The sequence below is a fragment of the Amblyomma maculatum genome, chromosome 1 (assembly GCF_055883805.1).
Source record: "Amblyomma maculatum isolate TAMU_Amacu chromosome 1, ASM5588380v1, whole genome shotgun sequence".
NCBI lineage: Eukaryota > Metazoa > Arthropoda > Arachnida > Ixodida > Ixodidae > Amblyomma > Amblyomma maculatum.
In genome coordinates, this window is record NC_139344.1 from 379,312,556 (window position 1) to 379,332,482 (window position 19,927).

General features: G+C 44.5%; 1 protein-coding gene across 1 annotated transcript in view; it reads left to right on the forward strand.

The window, feature by feature from the left end:
* The window catches only part of LOC146208335 (plexin-B-like), a 115,744-nt gene that overhangs the window by 41,539 nt on the left and 54,278 nt on the right, over positions 1–19,927 (forward strand). The window contains exons 10-14 of the mRNA XM_084592785.1: positions 1,798–1,906; positions 3,082–3,210; positions 6,614–6,706; positions 12,936–13,020; positions 15,277–15,449. Coding sequence (XP_084448911.1) covers positions 1,798–1,906; positions 3,082–3,210; positions 6,614–6,706; positions 12,936–13,020; positions 15,277–15,449 — 589 coding nt within the window. The remainder of the gene's footprint in view (positions 1–1,797; positions 1,907–3,081; positions 3,211–6,613; positions 6,707–12,935; positions 13,021–15,276; positions 15,450–19,927) is intronic.

Sequence of the window (19,927 nt, forward strand, 5' to 3'; positions counted from 1 at the left end):
GCCATCTTGGAAAATGCACGTGAACTACGTGCATTTCTAGCTCAGGTAACCACTCACTCGAATCCTTAGGCCGCCATTTCAAAGTTGAGAGTAGCTTCGTTAAGCTCCATTTGTGTTGGATATTATTAAGAATAAGACAAGAAAATAGTTGCTGTTGTTTTGTTTTTTTATATCCTAGTAAGATAACTTTAATTAGCACATCATTGTCTATCCAAAATCGTGTCGCTTGTTTTAATGTTTCATATTTCTCTCGAAGAGCAAGCTATCTGCATTAAAATCAACCTTTGGTCTTCCGGTTCTTTTGCAGCCCTTAAATAGTTTCGCTATGCCTTGTTGGCAGCGTTTATGAAAATAACCTTTTTATCAGAGTTTATTATGAAATCTATTTTCGTCAGGATTTTAGCCCAAGGCTGTATGGGGACTACAACGGGCACTGTGCGAGGAGTAGAATGCCTTTATTACTTGATTAATTTAAAAACGGTTTTGTTATTTGTTTTTAGGTCACATTTATTTGCAAATTTGGAGCTCGCCCTCCAAATAGTACAGGCGAGAAAAAATGTATGCAAACCATTTTTGTAAAATTTTCTTGACAGGCTGTCTCACACAATTACAACGTGGAAGCGCGCGCGTCTAACGTTCGCTCCGCTCCTGATTTTGTTACACTGGTTACTTCACTTGAGGCCCGGACGAACACGTGATGGTTCGTACATCACTTTCGCTTCGCCGGAAGCCTCGCTGGTTGCCGCAACTTTCTTTTTTTTTTTTATTCGAAGACTTGCCTTTTGGTATAGAATGGGGCAATCAATGGGGAAGTTAGAGTAAGTCGTGTAGATTATCCTCTTCAAGAAACCGGAGAAATCTCCGGCTTTAATGTTGTACATTAGCCAGAAGTGCAGGTCTTGCCCCCTTGTAGCTGACAGTGCAACCTCTTGTAGCCGTCTCAATCTCGATGGCTTCATTCCTGGGCATGCTCATAAAAGGTGGCGAAGATCCACCTCTACAGCCGGGCTTACACATAGGGCATGTGCTCACCACTGCATCTTCTTGAGAACCCCATCGGCACATTGTGAGCTGTCATAGCGCATGCAGCCCTGTTTCATAACGACGACGAGGAGCAATCTACACCGGACGCCACTCGCTGCCCTTTGTCAGGATGTGAAGCCGCATATCAGGCTATTTGTGTGCGCCTCATAATGTGCGATGAAAATTCCTTAATGTTTTTTTTTTCTCAGCTATAGTATTTCGAGGACTGCTCTAATTCTATGAGTGTAATATGCTTCGAAAACAAAACAAATAGAAAAGATATTCTCGAATTTAGTTAATAATGGACTAATTCAAGCAATTTGCTTCTAACATGTGCCCGCCTTAGCCGCAAAACAGTCTCGGGGCTAACATAAATCTGTAGCGAGTTCCCTTTTTTTTACATAAATCTTGGACCCTTAAAGAAACTTGCGGTACATTTTCGGACGTTGATGACAATTAGGGGACTCCTCACTGCCGAACCAGCCACTGCAGTATGTCCTTTATTCTATGCACTGCAAATAACTGGGACCGCCCCCTTCCTTCTTCACAGCCATCAGCGACGCCAACAAAGTCAAGCAAATTGCCGCTGATTTCATATGCCCCTCTACTCTGCAATGTCTCAGGGCCCCGAGAGTACTGAGAATTAACGTAAGATTCCGACCGTTATGTGTTGCTGTTGTATACGGTAATGAATAAATGCTCAGAGAAGTTGTTCTTGGGCATTTGGCGGTGCATTCGCGTTTTACAAGTTACGCAACTGGGTGTCTGTTTCAGGTGCAAATCCTGCGTGATGAGTTCGTGGCCGTGCAACTGGTGCCTGCACGAAAACTTCTGCACTAGCAATGCAACGGACTGCTCACGGCGAGTCATCATCGGGGAAAGCGTAAGCCTCAAGATATTTCGCTGCTTTGCTGTGCCTAGAACAAACCCCATGTTACGCTATTTGTACGGCTGTACAAATACTGCTTGAAACTGGAATATATAAGAATAGAGCGGCAAGAAAAATCAAATTAAACACGAATCTGAGAGTGTAATAACCGAATCGAATGCGAATGTAATGCTTGTAATACTAATGTTCAATCTAAATAGCCTTATATATATATATATATATATATATATATATATATATATATATATATATATATCGCCTTATAACATCTACACCGTATCCTATCAGAACTTCTTTCCAGCTATTATTCGAAACGTATCTCGAATCTTCGGAACAGATTCTATTATTTATTTTTTTTATTTACACAATACAAGAGATGGTACATATATTGGTTAACAAACATTATTATTTGGGAACAAAAATAAAAATAGATTACAACAGCACAAGTAGCCATTTACAGAGGAAGTGCATTGTTAGGAAGGTATGAGCAATCAGGAAATGCCTGTTTAATATTTAAGTGAATAAAATAGAGGGTTATTTAAATTGATATCTGAATATTTCGAATACGCTCAAAGCGCTACCTGTTGGTCGTTTTGTTCAAAGTCGTTCTAGGATATCTATTCGTATATTTAAATGATATCAGTGACCATCTTCCGAGCTTTCTGTGACACATCCCACCTATTAACAGGGAGCAAATTGAAGTCCACGCCAGCCTTAGCTGTAGATTTCTTTTTCCATCATGCATCCTACACAAAGCCATCGTCATACATTCGTAACCACAAAAAAAGTGTAAATAGCATAAATTATTCGCTGTCAAAATCCTCTTATTGCGCTTTAAATTAAAATGTCCCTCGAGGCGATATAGTGGGATGGGAGACAGCCTGGTAGTCTTCAATTATATAGCGTAATTTAGTGAACTACACTTCTTAAGGTTTACTTATATTGAGCATATTGCCAGCCTTTGGTTTTGACGCTATTTGCGCTCTCCTACCTGTACGCATTCCAATTCTTTTTTTTTTTTTTTGCCTGGACACACTTTAGATTTCGGCGTTTTATTTGTCTTGCCGCAACAAACAGGCGTTTCTAAGGCAATGGAAAAACATTCTTTTTCGCTATATGCAAAGCAGCAATTCTGTATAACGTGCCAAACTCCTGCTACTTTTTTCCAGAACTCACACAACTCCCTCATCAAAGGCCGGCAGCACTGCCCCAGCTTCAGCATTGACGACGAGATCCTCCTCCCGCACGAAGCCCGCAAGGAAATCGCCGTCGAAGTGAGGAATATATTGACACCCTTGGTGAGTTGCCGCGTGAGGTTGCCACGGAAACAATACAATTTTCCAAGGACACCTGTGGACAATTTAATTGCGAAAGCAATACTACGCCAGGGCTAACCGCTCGTCGCTGTGTACCGTGTCCGTGTCCGTGCCCGTGGTCCCCTGGCAGGAGCTGCCAACTTGGGTCTCTCGTTTCACATGGGACGGTTATGTCAGAATCAGCCTGCCAGGACCCTGGTATTCACGTTACCCCTATATGCCACTAAGGCACGTTTATACAGCTTGGCTAAAACGGGCTGTATATGGGGGCCGGGAAATAAGAACAAGAAGAAGAAGGAGAAGAAGAAGAAGAACGCTCGGTAACCCGCAGCTAATGCTTTCGCTCCCTATTCGGTTCAACAGCGTTGAACCCTTCTAATTTTTTTTTTTTTTGACTGTGGTGAAACTTCCGCTTTGCGACCTTGTTTTTTTCCGGCTATTCCAAAAGCTTCTCAGGAAAGATAACTAGAAAAGGAACACATTACAGTAGATTATGCTCTGGTGGACAGCAGTTTCGAATTAAATACTATCGTTTGAGTGAAGTTGAAGTTATTTCAAACTGTTTACGTTCGTACTTTTTCTTAAATGCGAAAATAAAATATCATGATTCAGACATATTGAAGCCAACCTTTTAACCCTTATATATTGTTGCGAAGAAGAAGATCAACAGTGACGCGAGAGGTCCCCTCGTGCTAGGCCACCCATTAAATCATCGTTCATCCTTTCGCCATGTTGTGCCGTCTTCTTTGCTTGTCGCCACGTAACATTTTGGTGGAAGTGCGGGGTACGTCATCCCCATTCTCGCCTTGGAGCATCGACGCCATCTGTAAGCCGGGATCATCGACCGAAGGCCCTGGGACATCGCCGAGCAGCTTCGCCCCAGCCTTTCCTTTCTAGCCCCGACCATACTACCACCGCCCAGCCCCCAGCCCGGATATGAAGACAAAGAGAACAGGCATACCAACCAGAACCAAAACGAAGGACCTGAAGGACCCAAAGGAACCGGACACGTCACGAAACCCCCGAAATAAAATAAAATAAAAATTACATACTTGAAAGCTCTTTACGCGTTGGAAAGACAATTAGGAAACACGTGGGTTTTCTCGTGATGTACATTTAAAAAATGATGTTCTTGCTTATTTATAGCAAGTAAAAATGCATTTTGTGCATTGTAAGGCGCAGGGGTAAGCATACTAAACGCAGCTTCACTATTTTATAGTTATTCATAGCAGGAAAGCCATCTCAGTGAGGTTTGATTGCGTAACTTTTCAGGTTCGATATTTCGAACCACATTGTAGATTAAGGAAACTTAAAAGCTGGGCTCGCCTGCGATGCTGTCGGCCTTGTATTTCGTAGGATTATTATCCCCCTGAAAATACAAAATGCGGAATGAACCTCGGGTATTTATTTCCTTTATTTCCTTCCATTTACAATTTAATTCATATATGTCCTGCTTTACAGTCCTTTGTCATAGGCCTCGACGGCGTCACTCTCTCGAAGTTTTTAAAATCAAAATCTGTAAACGTTAAATATATTCCGTCTTATGCATTATAATTAGAACGAAAGTAGTAGTTAGGATACGGACGTATGAACGTAAGATCAAGAAGGACTAGGATATATGATGCAAGTCGAGGAAGATTAAAGAAAACTGAATGTCTTTACGCAGACCTCTTTTGTTGAAGAATAAGTAAATCGTCTTCAAAGCACCATAGCAGGCACTCACTTTCGCAACACCTCCCAGCGTATAATATTATAAAATGTAAGTGGTGTGTGGGGGATCAAATAAGTAGCTCAATGTCATTAAGGTACTTTGTTCTAGTATCAGTTAAAAAGACGACATGGTAATAGGGACACAAGAGGCCTTTGGCTCCATAGTTCAGAGATTTGGCGTTAAGCCGAATGCTTTTCATGACGGGAACTGTCATAAAAACATGAGTGGAAAAATATGTGAAGTTGAAAATATGTCAATTGTATACCGTTCCTTGCCTATTGGATACCGATCTTTAAAAAAAATACCTTCATATTATGGACCAATGGATCGACGCAGGTATTCACAGAGCGTCACATTCAGGCTTTATTATGCCGTCAGCTTACGTCATCAGCTAAATATCCGCAATTTTAATTAAGTGATTTCGAGTATGCAGCGTGAAACAGTGTTAAGGATGAAGAGACCTGCGAATGCCTTGAGGGACGGCGAGCCTGTCATTTGCGTCTCGCCTCTTGAAGCCTGAATTGATGCGCCCGTTGTTTCAAGGGTATTGATTCATTCTGAGCTGGAAACCGAGCTAATGGTCTGGAAGGGAGCCATTTATTCTCTTTATTCACCCAACGGAAAAGGGAGTGAAAAAGCTTTTTTTTTGCATACGATCCCAAGAATCGGTCAATATTTGTATTTTTTTCCGCAGTTTCCCTTTTCCATTCTATAGGCGAGCCATAGAGTGAGAGGGAACGCTATGTGATGAATGGCGTCTTTTGCGCGATGTGTACTTGAGGCCTTTTCTCGAAGACACCATCGTATCATTTATAACAAAGAACGCTCCGCCGCGTTAGTTTTGTCATTAGGACAGAGAAGAAAAAGTGAACACAAGTGTGAAAGATTTGAGAAAGAAAATGAGCGATGAAGCAAAACTAGAATAGCTCCTCAAGTTGAACTACTCTGCTTAGTATGAGCGCTGTGTGTCGTGGTAACTGACTCGATCCAACTTAACTTCCGTTCTCGAGGAGACTTTACTGAATTCAGGGAGGGGAAAACGAACCTAATCGCTGAAAAGAAGCTTACCTTTAACGATTACATTGAACATTAAGGCTACGGCTGTGCGCGTTGAACTGATAGTTCAATCATTTGTCGCAGTTCGTTTTTAGTTTTACGAATGGCAGGTATTAAATGAACCCGAATATTTCATTGACTTATTTTAAATGTGGTTAATTCCGAAATGTTAGCAGTGAAAAGAAGCATTCAAAAAATAATACAGTACATGCACTTTCGGTAACAACAAAGTTCCTTCATGGGCGCGAAAAGAACAGCAAAAAAGATACGCAAATAGGTGAAACATTTTTGGTCACATGAACTCAACATTGCAAACTAAAAAATGCTAGTGAAGTCCCTTCCGCTCTTGGTGCTGCAGTCGTTTTTGTCGCAGCCAATTTCCTGTTCTTTGATATGCTGACGAGTCCGCATATTAGCTACAGTGCTCCACGCGGATTCACCACTTATATTTCAAAGCACTAGTTAGACACGTGATTAGATGTGGGTATAACTCTGCGGTATGCTTCGTTGATTGCTTTCCATGCTTTATATACATAAGCTGCTTCTTTATTCATCTCTTTCTTTATAGTTATGAATGTTGTGCAGTATGCCTACTTATATATTACTTTTGTGTTCCAGGAAGGATTCCAGTGCGTCGTCGAAATTGAGGGTGCCAGGGAAAGAGTATTCGCTCGACTCCGGGACAACAAAGTGATCTGCACAGAAAGCACGGTAAGGTTGGGTTATGAAGGACATGTTTTACTTCGTTGGTTTGATTACAATAGCCTAGCGCGGGCCAATTTTCTAGTGCTCGCTGTTATATTCAAGCTTTGATGAAGGCGTCTGGTAGGCTTTGTGGTAGCAGCTTGTCTCAAGCGTAAAGAATACACCTCCCCTACACACACGCACATACACAAACATGCGCGCGCGCACGCACGCATACGCACACACAGACACACACGCACACGCACGTATGCATGCATACACACGCACGCACGCGTACACACACACACACACACACACACACACACACACACACACACACACACACACACACACACACACACACACACACACACACACACACACACACACACACACACACACACACACACACACACACACACACACACACACACACACACACACACACACACACACACACACACACACACACACACACACACACACACACACACACACACACACACACACACACACACACACACACACACACACACACACACACACACACACACACACACACACACACACACACACACACACACACACACACACACACACACACACACACACACACACACACACACACACACACACACACACACACACACACACACACACACACACACACACACACACACACACACACACACACACACACACACACACACACACACACACACACACACACACACACACACACACACACACACACACACACACACACACACACACACACACACACACACACACACACACACACACACACACACACACACACACATCTCAACACACGCGCGCGCGCGCGTTCAAGCAGGCAAGCAAGCATGCATGCATGTCAACGGACGCACGAAATAATGCGCAACCATAGCAAGATAGATCATAAGCAACGAAATGCGCTGCATTTTTACCGATGTCTGATCATTTGGTTTTTGTTGACGCTCAAGCCATTACAATTTACTCAAGAGTAAGGGAAGCATTCCAGAATGCTTCAGCGTCACCTGGTACCAGCAGTTATGCTGAATATGAGTGCCTACCATAGCGCAGCACGAAATTCGCTGACTGCATGCGAAACTCTCAGATATTGAAAGGTTAATTTCAATCGCTGTGTTTAATGACGCAGCTTTTGAGCAATACATTATGCCACTTGCGTTTCCTAACGCGATCACGCTAGATGTTGAAGGGAAAACGCCCTAGCGTTAGCAATGCTTACAGCGTGGAAGCGCCAATCGAAGTAGGAGATAATTTTGGAACACCGAGGGCACTGCTATATGTGCTCCCGCAAATGAACAAAAAGGAGGGAGAAGACACTCCTCGCTGGAAGCCCCGGTTTTGAAAAATGGCTTTCCTTGCGCGATCTCAAAAAAGGGAATCGCGTTTCGCAAGTGCAGCTTGAGAGGGTCTGCATTGAGCGCGTCTTACGTCAAATAAGCACGCTACTTTCAGTGCCACGTAACTACGAACGAGAAGAACAAAAAAATGTGCGGAACAGCGAAAAGGTCATCGTAATGAAGGCGACAGCTGTACGCCAGAGTCATCGACTGCAACGCCACTAACGGGTGGCTGCCTACATGTTTGCGACGAAGCGCGACGCCTAACGACCCCTACACTCCCCGTGAAGTATCAAAGAAGGGGTTGAGCTATGGATGGGCCGGCTTGCGCTAACGGAAAGGTTGTTCAGAGTCTTTTTTTTTTTTTGTGCATATTTTTGGTCTGTATCATCGCTACTGTTACTTCGCGTTTATTCCGCTTATGAAAATGCCAGACACGCCAGGACGCTCCTTCGCCTTTTGGCCCTTTTTCTCTCTTCCTTTACTTCCCTCTTGTGCACAGTCGGGGGCATTCAGCGCCCGACGAAGCACTCCTGGCTTGCATCTCGTTTTCTCGCGCTGTATCACAGCCGGGTCCGTAACAGAGTACGCTAAGGAGATCAGCGGACTGCTCTGATGGGGTTAGTTAAGTGCAGTGTAAAGCTAAAGCTGTTCTCTCGGGAAACACCGGTGTCTCCTTCGGAGAGAAGTTCTCGCGATGGAGTGCCGAACTGGCGTTCCTTTTGAGGAAAGCATCTCTCTCGGGAGTATAGGGATGAACAGGAGACACTTGAATGCGACCACTTAGAAAGCTCTTTATTTGTTTGCTGGCGTCCCCAACGGAAAAGGTCGACGAACTTCCCCGGCTGGCTTGAGCAAAAGAGCGTTTACCTGATTATAGCGAACCGCAAAGCGACAAAACGATGCTGATATTTTAAACAGAGATTGAAGAAAGAGAGGGAATCGAGGCCACTGGTTATGTCTGAGGAAGATGGCCCGTAGACTTATTTTATTTCATTTTGCTATAAAAAAAACTTTGTTATGCGTTCTAATCCTGTGTAATTTCTGCTGGGCTCTGTAGCCAAGCTTCGTGTATTGAGGCGGTTTGCTAGAATGAACGGTGAGGAAATATCGGCATAATTTGGAAATTCAGTAAACACGGTTTCCGTCATTAATGTATTCAGGCAATATAATATGCGATATAAACCGCCGTTTTCCATGTCCCTAAAATAAAATGGGAGCAATTATTTATTTAGAGCTAGGGAATGGTGGAACAAGAAGGGAAAAAGAATTCCAGGGTCGATTATAGTCGCACCAGCCGCAGCCCGCACTTCAGACATAGTGCGCGTAACTGCTCACCCTTAACGTGCCAGGGAGGAAAGACAAAGAGGCTGAAGGAGAGGTGAAGTGAGCGGGAAGACGAAGAGATGAAGCAGGCCACACTGGGGAAGAGGGAGTTAAGCAAGAAGAGATGGAGAAAGTAAGGAGAGGGGTGTCCCTGTTGCCACATTCGCCTAGCCACGAACGCGCGCTTCAGGGCACAGCACAGCTGGGCCCAAATGCTGCCCGATGGATAATCGATACGCTGTGTCGCAGAATGTAGTTAGGGAGCCATTCTTCTTGCCCGCGGGCGCCGCCACGGGGCGCCCTTGTGGCCTCGCTCTGCGAGGCCAGCTCTCTTGATGTCGGCCGCTATTCTGCCCCCTATCAGCCAAAGAATAAGTGAGAACCCCGTCCCCCTCCCTTCTCTCTCTCTCCTAACCTCCTATTTTCTATGCTACGCGTTATTTGCACTGCTTTGCTTGTTGACTCCGCGACACGATGCTTAGGGCTCGTATGTCACCCGCTTCCGCATGCACCTAAGAGGGTAGAAAAGGCCACTAAACAGACCCTATCGGCAGATATGCGATGGAAAACTAATAGTTCATCCAAAGATGGCGGAGGCTGCTTCTGAGAAGCAAACATTCAGGCAGCATTGTTCGGATCAGGATTCCAATGCGTCAATGTATCGAAGGCAGCGACACATCAGCGGTAGAAGTCGTTCTGATAACAAAACGGAATGACTGAGTGAGCTCGGGAAGCAGGAACACTGAAATTATTGCTATAGATGCGACTGCTAACAGTACTGTACTAGCCTGTCATTGAACTCTCTTGGCAACTTCAAGAAAACGTATGTATCAATTCAATGGAAGTGGTATGAGAGCAGTATCACATTCCATTCCTAGCATCATATCGGAGGTATACTGATGGCCATTAAAAATTCAATTTTTCGCACTAAGCACACGCAGCTGCTAGCGAAGGCGTTGGCGCTGATCGAAAAAAAACAAAAAACTTAATGGTGAGGGCAACAAATTTGCACAGTAAAACAATGACGTAATTATAACCCGCTCATGACTCGTCTGTTAAGGGTCGCGATTAGTGAAAGAGGTGTTTCAAAAATGGCGTGTTGACGTTAACCAATGCAAATTTATTTTGAGGCGATTGAATTGTACTTGTTCTTTTAACTTCACAAATCACAATAATTACTGATCCAAGTTAAAGCAGTCGCTGATATTCGTGGCTGATTCCTGCGAGGAAAACGAATCCACGGCGGAATCAGTACGTAGAGTTCTGGACTGGCTCGCACTAATGGGTTTATCTCAAGTGCCTATTTTAGTACCTCTTAAAACTCAAACAATAGTTCTGTAGACCTATAGCTTTTATCATCGTCATCATCATCACCATCATCTTCCAGACTGCACCCAATAAGGGGCAAATGTATCTCTCGTGTTTCTCTAACCAATCCGGTGCTGTGCAAGCTGCATCCACTTGATTCCCGGAAACCCCCTAATCTCATCCGCCTATTTAACTTTCTGCCCCCCCTTGCTACGCTTGCCTTCCCTTGGTACCGAGTGTGTTACCTTCAGCGACTGTCGTTTATCCTCTCTTCGTACTACATGTCTGTTCGTGCCCATTTTGTCTTTTGTGCAACTAAAATTGCAGTAATTCATCTTTGTTCCTTGACTCAATGCGGTGAAACTTTCAATGCTACACCTATCACTTACCATTCCAAAAGCTCTACGCTTTGTCGTTAGCCTCCTAGTTTCTAGCCACAAGAAAGAGCTGGTAAGCTACAGCTGATACATGCTTTCCTCTTGATGGGTGCTGGTAAGTTGTTCATGATCAGAGAGTACTTTGAAAAGGCGCTTACACAGTCTTATTTCTCTAGTAATTTGCCTTTTCTAGGGAAAGCACACATTTAGGTGGATGGATGAGGTTAAGAAGCTCGCAGGGGTTAAGTGGATGCAGCAGGCACAGGACCGGGTTGATTGAGGAGTATGGGAGAGGCCTTCGCCCTGCAGTGGGTATAGTCAGGCTGATAAGGATGAGGATGAATTTGCATTTTGTGCCCCATATCAGCGGTCATTACATATCCCCTATCCCTTACCCTAAGTAGACGTATTCTATTAACAGTTCCAGCATCTCGCTACTCATCGAAAACTGCTTTTCTCTTCCAAAGCTCCTGAACATGACTTTAGCCTTCTGTATAATACGTTTTATTTACATTGTCATTCTCTTCCGTCTGCCTAGGACAATCAACATCCTTCATAATGAGTTCCCTTAGTTACATAGCAAGGCAATGTCATCAGCGAGCCGCACACTATTGATCTTTATCCTCAACTGTTTCCAATCCAGGTCTCTGCGCCTTCTCTAAGCAAGCGGCATTCAAGAAATCGTGTTTTATTTTTCATCCCCATTTATACTGCCGCTCTATAGCGGTAGGCCTTTTTTTTTCCCCGCTACATTTTATTACTGCTGGGAAATAGCTGCGAGGTCAGGTGGAGCCTCACAAATACCGCGTAACGCAAAAGCTTGTCGCAGCTCGAGATCGCAGGGCATTAGCGCTTTATTTGTGTCCGCGATGAACGACGGGCGTCGTTTCGATTGGCGGCTGCTTCCTTTCACCCTTTGTCGCGGCAGTAATTACAGGAACGCCGCGACGCGTGGCGTCGGCACCCCTCGGCAGAGCCGGACGCAGGGAGAGTGAGAGAGTGTGCGGTTAATGAGAAACACGTCAATCTGTCGCCCGCGTCGCCAAGTGTGGCAGCAGCAAGTGAGGCGACGGCTGTGCCTTCGCTATCGTCGCGCGTGTTTGTTGCAGCTATACAGTATACAGCAAAGGAATAAGGGCAGAAATTCAGTATCAGGCTGGCTGTAACTTAGTAGAGGCGGCCATTGCGGCTGCCTTGCTGCCGTTTACTGACGAACTAGAGGTGCGCACAACAGCGAGTCATGCCTTCCGGACACGCGGCAACAAGATGCACGCACACACAAATAAACATAATCCTTACCAAGATAACCGGGGGATATAGGGAGAGACGTAAGGAGCAGGTTAACGACTACACATTCGCCAGGCCCGATATAAGGTCACTAATTACCAGCGACTCCAGATTATGGAGTTCAAGGGGAATGAGACTCGCTGTTAAGCTGGACACTTTACCAGCGACTCCAGATTATGGAGTTCAAGGGGAATGAGACTCGTTGTTGAGCTGGACACTTTGAAGCACCGTCATCACAGATTCTTGCTTGTGTGTTACATCGGCTAATTAATTGAGGATAGACTTACAGTAGAATTTTTCTTAAGCATCTTCGCAATGTTTACCCCTATTTTGAGCATTATGTTACGGCCCGACAACCTAACGCCTACCTTCATTTACGAGTGATAAACGTTGTTTTGGAGTGTGCGCCTTTATCACCCTATGTTCAATTCACTACAGCACCTTACAGCGCCCACCGAATATAAGCTGTCACTATGGGCGCGTATTAAACAGATATTCGCTATATGCGGTGGCGGGAGAAAGGGGCGCACGCGTAGATGTGGCAGCGCTTATTTATCTTCTTTGGGGTCTATTTCTATTTTTTTATAGTACACCTACCAAGCCGAGCAAGGAGAGCTGCAGGCATCCCTCACTGTGCTCTGGAATGGAGATACCTTCATCGACAAGACGAATGGTGAGTTAGCTCCCTACGTTTCGCTATTGAATGTTCGAGACTAAGCCGAACAGAGCAAATTTGGTTAACGCTGCTAGTTGCCATTTCTGCTGTCACTAGACGCTTGTGGTTCAACACGTAGGGAACTTAGAATCTCGTGTTCATTTCATCAATTTACCAAGTAGGATGTGCAGAAAGAATTTCACAGGTGCGAATTTTCGACAGTGAGGGAAAACCGTCCACCATTTTCGCGCAGATTTTCTCGGGTCAATCTCGTTTCCCCCAAATTACAAAATTTATAATATTCTCTTTGTGTTTAACAGTGTTCGCTAGTGGAGACCAAGAGATGGCGCTAGTTGCTATTTATACATACAGGCGTGCATGTACAGATCACCTTTTTAATCCTTCTCGGAAGCAGTCATCCTTTGACAACTGTCGCGCCACCGTGTGGCCGTTTGTTTGGAAACTGCGGGGTTGCGGTATCTCCGCAGCTACACATCTATGGTTGTCGCGATTTGCCAACATACGGGCCTGAAAAACTATTCAATTATTCTCAAAGCCTTTTTTTCTTTTTTTAACAGCATGGTTACGTCTCAGCACGTTTATTTGCGTTCTCACAACGCTAAAAGTGACGCTTTAGGTAGGATGTTTAATTTGGCATTCTCATTAGTTACTTATGCTAACGCTGCGGTCTTGGCACCTTCAGTTCTGAAATGGTGCATATCAATGAAATGGTGCATATCATCGCATGATACAACATAAAAAACCCTACCTACACATTATCGCACGTGCTAAATAAAAGATTAGTGAAGGTAAACTAGCTGAAGAATAGCTTGTCGGTTGTCACTGGTTATGGGGCTTAGTGTCCCAAAGTGACGTCAGATTGAGGGACGCAATGCTGAAGCGACTGCATAAGTAGAGGCAAGTAGAGAAAATCTGGCTTTTGGTCGTTGATAGCCCAGTCATAAAACCGCAATTACACAGACCACAATGATGTACTGTCAAGAGGGATATACAAAATTGTAACAACGATGTACACCACTATTGAGTTTGTCGCTGGATTGGCTACCGATAGTCTCGCAGGCTGCTTATATAGCGAGATTACCTGCTTGCACACTATTTCCGCTTATTTTAGACATTCGTCACGCTTATAAAAATAAGCCCCGAAAGCGTTCAACAGAGGTGTAATCTAATATAGAATGAAACTTTTCAGAAGACAGTGAATGGCAAGAGAACTAAGTTCGTGAAGAGAGGCAACTGTGGAGAAAAGAAACACTTTACCTTATTTGTTTGACCGCTTACATAATGCAGTAAGTTGCTATTGGAAATAAGAGCCTCCAGGACGCTTGAACAGCAACCAACGATGTTAACTGTTTAATTAGCCCAAACGCTAAAACTGTATTCTCGTGTTGGAATGCACGATGTTGGAACAAGGTGGTCAGTGAGAGATAGCGCCCGCCGAGGTCGCGCAATGGTTACGACACTCGACTACTGTTCCCAAGAAGGCGGGATCGAATCCTGGCCTCGGCGGCCGCTATTTGATGAGGGCGAAAATCAAGGCGCCCGTGTGCAGTGCGATGTCAACGCACGTTAAAGAACTCCAGGTGGTCGAAATTTCCGGAGTCCTCCACTAAGGCGTCTCTCATAGCCTGAGTCGCTTTGGGACGTTAAACCCCTCAAACGAAACGAGAGTTAGCGATCATACCCGTGTGTTGTATTTTTGCATGTATTGTAAACGGACTGTCGTAAACGGTAGTATACACATTATATGGACAGAGCTCAGAAACATTGTATGGACAAAAACTGCCTTTAGCGTCCATATATATAAAGGTGGCGGTGCAACTTGGTCGAAGTTCGGGTGTTTCCGATAGATAATATAGCGCGCCCGCGGTCGCTAACGGAAACTGCCTCCAAATTTCAAACTTTGAGATTGTTGGTAAGTGGGACACCAGCTTGTAAATAAAGTCATTTGAAAAGGTGAAGTAGCGAAAATTTTAGACGTACCAGCCGTACATGATTTTAGAGCAAAGAGGAAACGCTTTTCAGCAGGAAATGGCGACAATATAATCTAGATTTCATCGGCCATTTCGAGGTGGTGCCACCATCTGTAAACACCCGAAAACTGTATATTAAAAGTAGTCACTTTTTGAAGCGGAGATTGGCTACTGCTATTATCAAAGAGCTGTGTGGCATGGACAGGCTCGCTGGCCGGCTGCAGCCACTTCTCGTTGGTCACGTGTGAAACCGACTACCGTAATTCGCGATTTATCCGCTCAGTGACGCTGTACAAGTGCCTGCTGCTGGGTAGCCATGGCGGCCGCCAAGACTGCTCGCTGTGCCTGACGAGAGACAAGCGCTACCAGTGCTCGTGGTGCGGAGGCTCGTGTAACTACGGGCCCTCGTGCGTCGAGCCGGTCACTACGTCGTGCCCGCCGCCCAGGATCGATTGGGTGAGCGGGTGGTGTACATGCGTGGTGTATTTCACTGTTCTTCTCTTTCACGCCTGGCTGGCATTGCCGTTTTAATCGACCGTCCGTCTTGAACGGGACGGCCATGAAGCAAAGCAGGCGATGTCATTGAGCAACGACAGTTGGGGGCACTCAGAGAACCTATCGTGGCATATATATCTCGTAAGTATGGGAGGTTATCAATTCGCTCTCACCCTACCATGACCGTCCCGGTTAGCGAAGTTGGTAGAGCGACTGCCTCGGTAAGGCGATGGTCCCGATTTTGATCCCCTGGCCAGGAAGAATTTTTCTTCCTGGCCTGCGAAATTTTAAAGAAAACTGTATAGCTTTCCTTTGTAGTCGTGTGGCTGCGCTTGGGTGGATGTCAGTGAGTAATTACTCCCTTAATATAATTAGAATGACAACTGTATTCCTTACCTAGGGTTCCTTAGAAAGTTTGAGCGTGAAGGATCTCAATGACTTTCTTGAAGTCAAGAGTATATAAGGGCATTTTATACCCAATAATTATGCAAAGAAATAGAAATAGCGCGCAGATCAGCAATAAAATCTTAATAAAAATAACTAAGTGTGTAACGTATAAAGTTCCACTTAATTGAAGCATCAAAAGTTTCAAGTTGCGCTTCCATTGCTTAAACATTTTATTGTGCACGCGCACACCATTTTCGTCCTCCTCCACAAAAAATCGTAACCTTCACTAGGGCGTTATGAAGTCCTAGCATATCAACGCATCGCTTTCATTTACTTTTCTGCCATTTGCACTTTCATATAATCTCTGGACCTTTTATATCTAACGAGTGATTTAAGATAAGTAATCCAGCAAAGATCTGGGCCAAATCGTGATATTTAACGTCCCAATTCCAATCCACAAAACTATGGTCACGCGAAAGCTTGCGTAGTCGGAAAGGAGAAATGATTGCTTGCAACACCCTGAATTGTAGGCTTCTATACATTCGTGTTGATTTGGAAACATCTGTCTATTTGCTAAGCGCATTTCAACAGAAAAATGCACGTTTAATGTCGACGTGTGTTGAAATCTCACTGAGATTTTACAAAGCCTCGTTGCTATAAGCTTTTCGTATATAATTCCTGTACGCTTTGGGCAGCAGGTGCAGTTTCTTCTATTACACATCGCGGAACTGGCGCTTTTAGTTGCTAATTGTTGTCCAAACATTTCATTAAGATTTAGAAGTAGCAATAAGTATACTGAGAAATACATGCAGATCAGTGAAAGATGACTGACTCAAACACTTTATTAGGAGAAGTAACGGCAAGGCGATAAATGTCAGCGTGCTCACCAAATAGGGAGACATATTGAATGGATAAATCAGTTACGGGCAGTTAAAATAGTGCATCGCTGTGCATCAATGGTAGTTATCTTATTATTTTTTTTTTTGCATGTAAGCGCATATATTGCTGCAGCACTGCTTTCTCAATATCGGGATATTGAAATTCACTTTAATGTGAAGCAGCAGCAATTTCTAATACTCCATATTCTACGCACGAAACACTTCTACTGCGATCTGAAAAAAAATGTCTCATGCTAACAATTAGGACGTCTCAGCAACTCACTGGCTGACCGATCAACGCCGGCTAATTACGGCCTACGGACTTATGGACTCACATGCATTTACTCCTTTCTGAGACCGTTTCAATAGCACCAACCCGCAAGACCAGCGACAGCTGTTCTGGTGGGCCTGCACGATTGAGGCGGCACATGGAGCCCTGGACTGAGGGCTCCACTCCGGTAGATAAGGAAATATAGAATAAAAGTTTTTCCTCCTTCTCCTCCTCCTCAGCAACTCACGTCCACCTGGGAAGTGACTAGCATAAAGTTTGCTTCTTCGACGTATATGACCGCGCTTTAAAATAAATAAAATACGCCAGCGTTTTTTCTTTCTTTTTTAGGAAACTGCGTACGTGAGAATTCCTTTAAAAAAGCAGTAACAACTGTAATCCAACGCATATAACCAAGGGTGTTCGACAGCACCATTCAGTATAACTCGCATTTCATTCAAACAGTGCTCTCATTATGTATAAACTAATAATAAATGAGGCGCGTAGGCATTGTTTGCAATGTTGTTTCGGCCATAATATATATATATATATACCGGGTGTCCCAGCTAACTTGAACCAAGGGTTACAAAATAATAGGTTTTAGGTAGGTCAATAAAACCAGTTGCATACAACTGGCAGTTGCCTTGCGCACTACAGGAAATTTTTTTGTTTTGCAATTACTTAATTAGCTAATTATGTTAATTTTTGTAATTTATGAAATATTCATCTTAGACCAGACATGTGAATTGGAAAGTTGTACAGCACCTTCAGAAACCCCCATTCCATTAATTGCGATAAAGAAAATCTCACGTGTATCTTTTTTTTCCGGGCTCAGAAGAAAGCCCGCGAAATACAAATAATACCACGTGACTAGTGCATTTGTGCGCCGCGATTGTGGTGCTCTCAGTCGTGGTTTGAGCGAAATAAATTAGCTACGGCCGTATCTTCTTGGCCCCGTTAAAGCGGCAGACCGATATGCCTGCGATGGCTTCTTCGCCCGCGTCAGACAGCCGGACCACGTGACGGGGCAGTAGCAGAGAGAGCGGCGAGCCGACACCACCGACATTCTAACAAGGCCTCCTTCTCTCCCTTCAGCGAACGTCACGACAAACAAATGAGCGATAAGGTATCAGCCACTGAATCTGCGCATAAAGGCTTGGGTAAAGGACGAGATGACATCATGTGACTCGACTAAAATTAGCGCTCCACCTTCATTTGCCGGTTCTTTATCGCCATCCGCCTGTCGTGATGTAGTCTCCTGCGGTGCGCAGGCCTGGCCAAAATCGCGGTGTCGACGGGCGAGCTCGAGCTCGCTCGAACCATCGCCAACATTTCTGCCTGCGGCTGCAACGGCACCATCGGGTCACTGCCGCAGCTAATTTCGTTCGCTCAAACCACGACTGAGAGCACCACAATCGCGGCGCACAAATGCGCTAGTCACGTGGTATTATTTGTATTTCGCGGGCTTTCTTCTGAGCCCGGAAAAAAAGAAACAAGTGAGACTTTCTTTATAGCAATTAATGGAATGGGGGTTTCTGAAGGTGCTCTACAACTTTCCTATTCACATTTGTGGTCTAAAGCCGATATTTAATAAATTAGAGAAATTAACATAATTAGCTAATTAAGTAATTGCTAAACAAAAAATCGCCTGTAGTGCGCAAACAGGCTGGCAGTTGTATGCAATTGGTTTCACTGACCTACCTCAAATATAATATTTTGTAACCCTTGGTTCAACTTAGCTGGGACACCCGGTGTATATATATATATATATATATATATATATATATATATATATATATATATATATATATATATATATATATATATATATATATATATATATATATATATATATATATATGCACCGTGCTTTTCGCCTCCGTAGAAAAGCGGCCGCTGAGGTAGGGATTTAATCCCGCACTGTTCTGTTTAGTTGGCGGGGGCCCAAACCACGTAGCCACCGCGGCGTATCTCTAGATGAAAAAGCAACTATTCTTTCGGTTTGCTCGTTACGAGCTGCTTGGGACCATCGTCGAAAATTAGAACATGTTGTGCCTAAATGCGTTCTTTATCTTCTTTTCTCAGTCGCGTACTATCTGCTTTCGCCGAAAAATACGACTGCCCTTTACAACGCACACGAACCAGCATTTTATGTTTTCGAGACGAGAGAAAAATTAAGCGTAAACAAGTCACCCGCGCTCTTCACAGATAGCAAGCGCACGTCCAACAGCCATAACAAATGCCCTGCTGTGTTCTTTGTTAACCAGCTTGACACTTCCTGACCTGCGAAACCACAACCAGAAGCGCCTTTGACGTGAATACGGGAAAACAAATGAAACTCGCGTCCGAAAGTAGGTGTATATTGTTAACTCTATGGGACTCGGTGCATTTGCATGTTTGGCTCGTTAACTTTGGTCCGCTCGCCAATCCGCTCCTGTCTCCCGGTTGGCGGTTTGGTTTATCGCGTCCGAGCTGTTCACCGCGTCGTCTGGGGCGCCCTGTTTCCGGACGCTGCTTCCTCTTTTCTATCTCCTCGGTTTTTTTTTTTACTACATTTATTTCCTCTGGGTAGCCAGCGTCTCTTTCAGCCGGCGGAGAGTAATTCCAGCTGGCCCTATCTAATCGGGTCATCGTAAAAACGTGTGTCGACGACTTTCCGGGAGACGTGTTTTGCCCGACGCGCCCCGTTTCCCCAAGGTCTGCCTCGGTAGTGTTGAACGGTCGGGAAGTGAAGCTTTTTTCTTTTTTTTTTTCTGTTGGCTTCATTGCCTCGGAGTTTTGGCTTTTTACTGTCTCCGTTTCGGGCGTCGTTATGCACTTCCTGCGTGTTACACGGTCATGGACGCTGACTTCACCTGTTTACCTGGTGTTGTTCGGGTGACCCGACCTTGGTCAGGTTATAATGT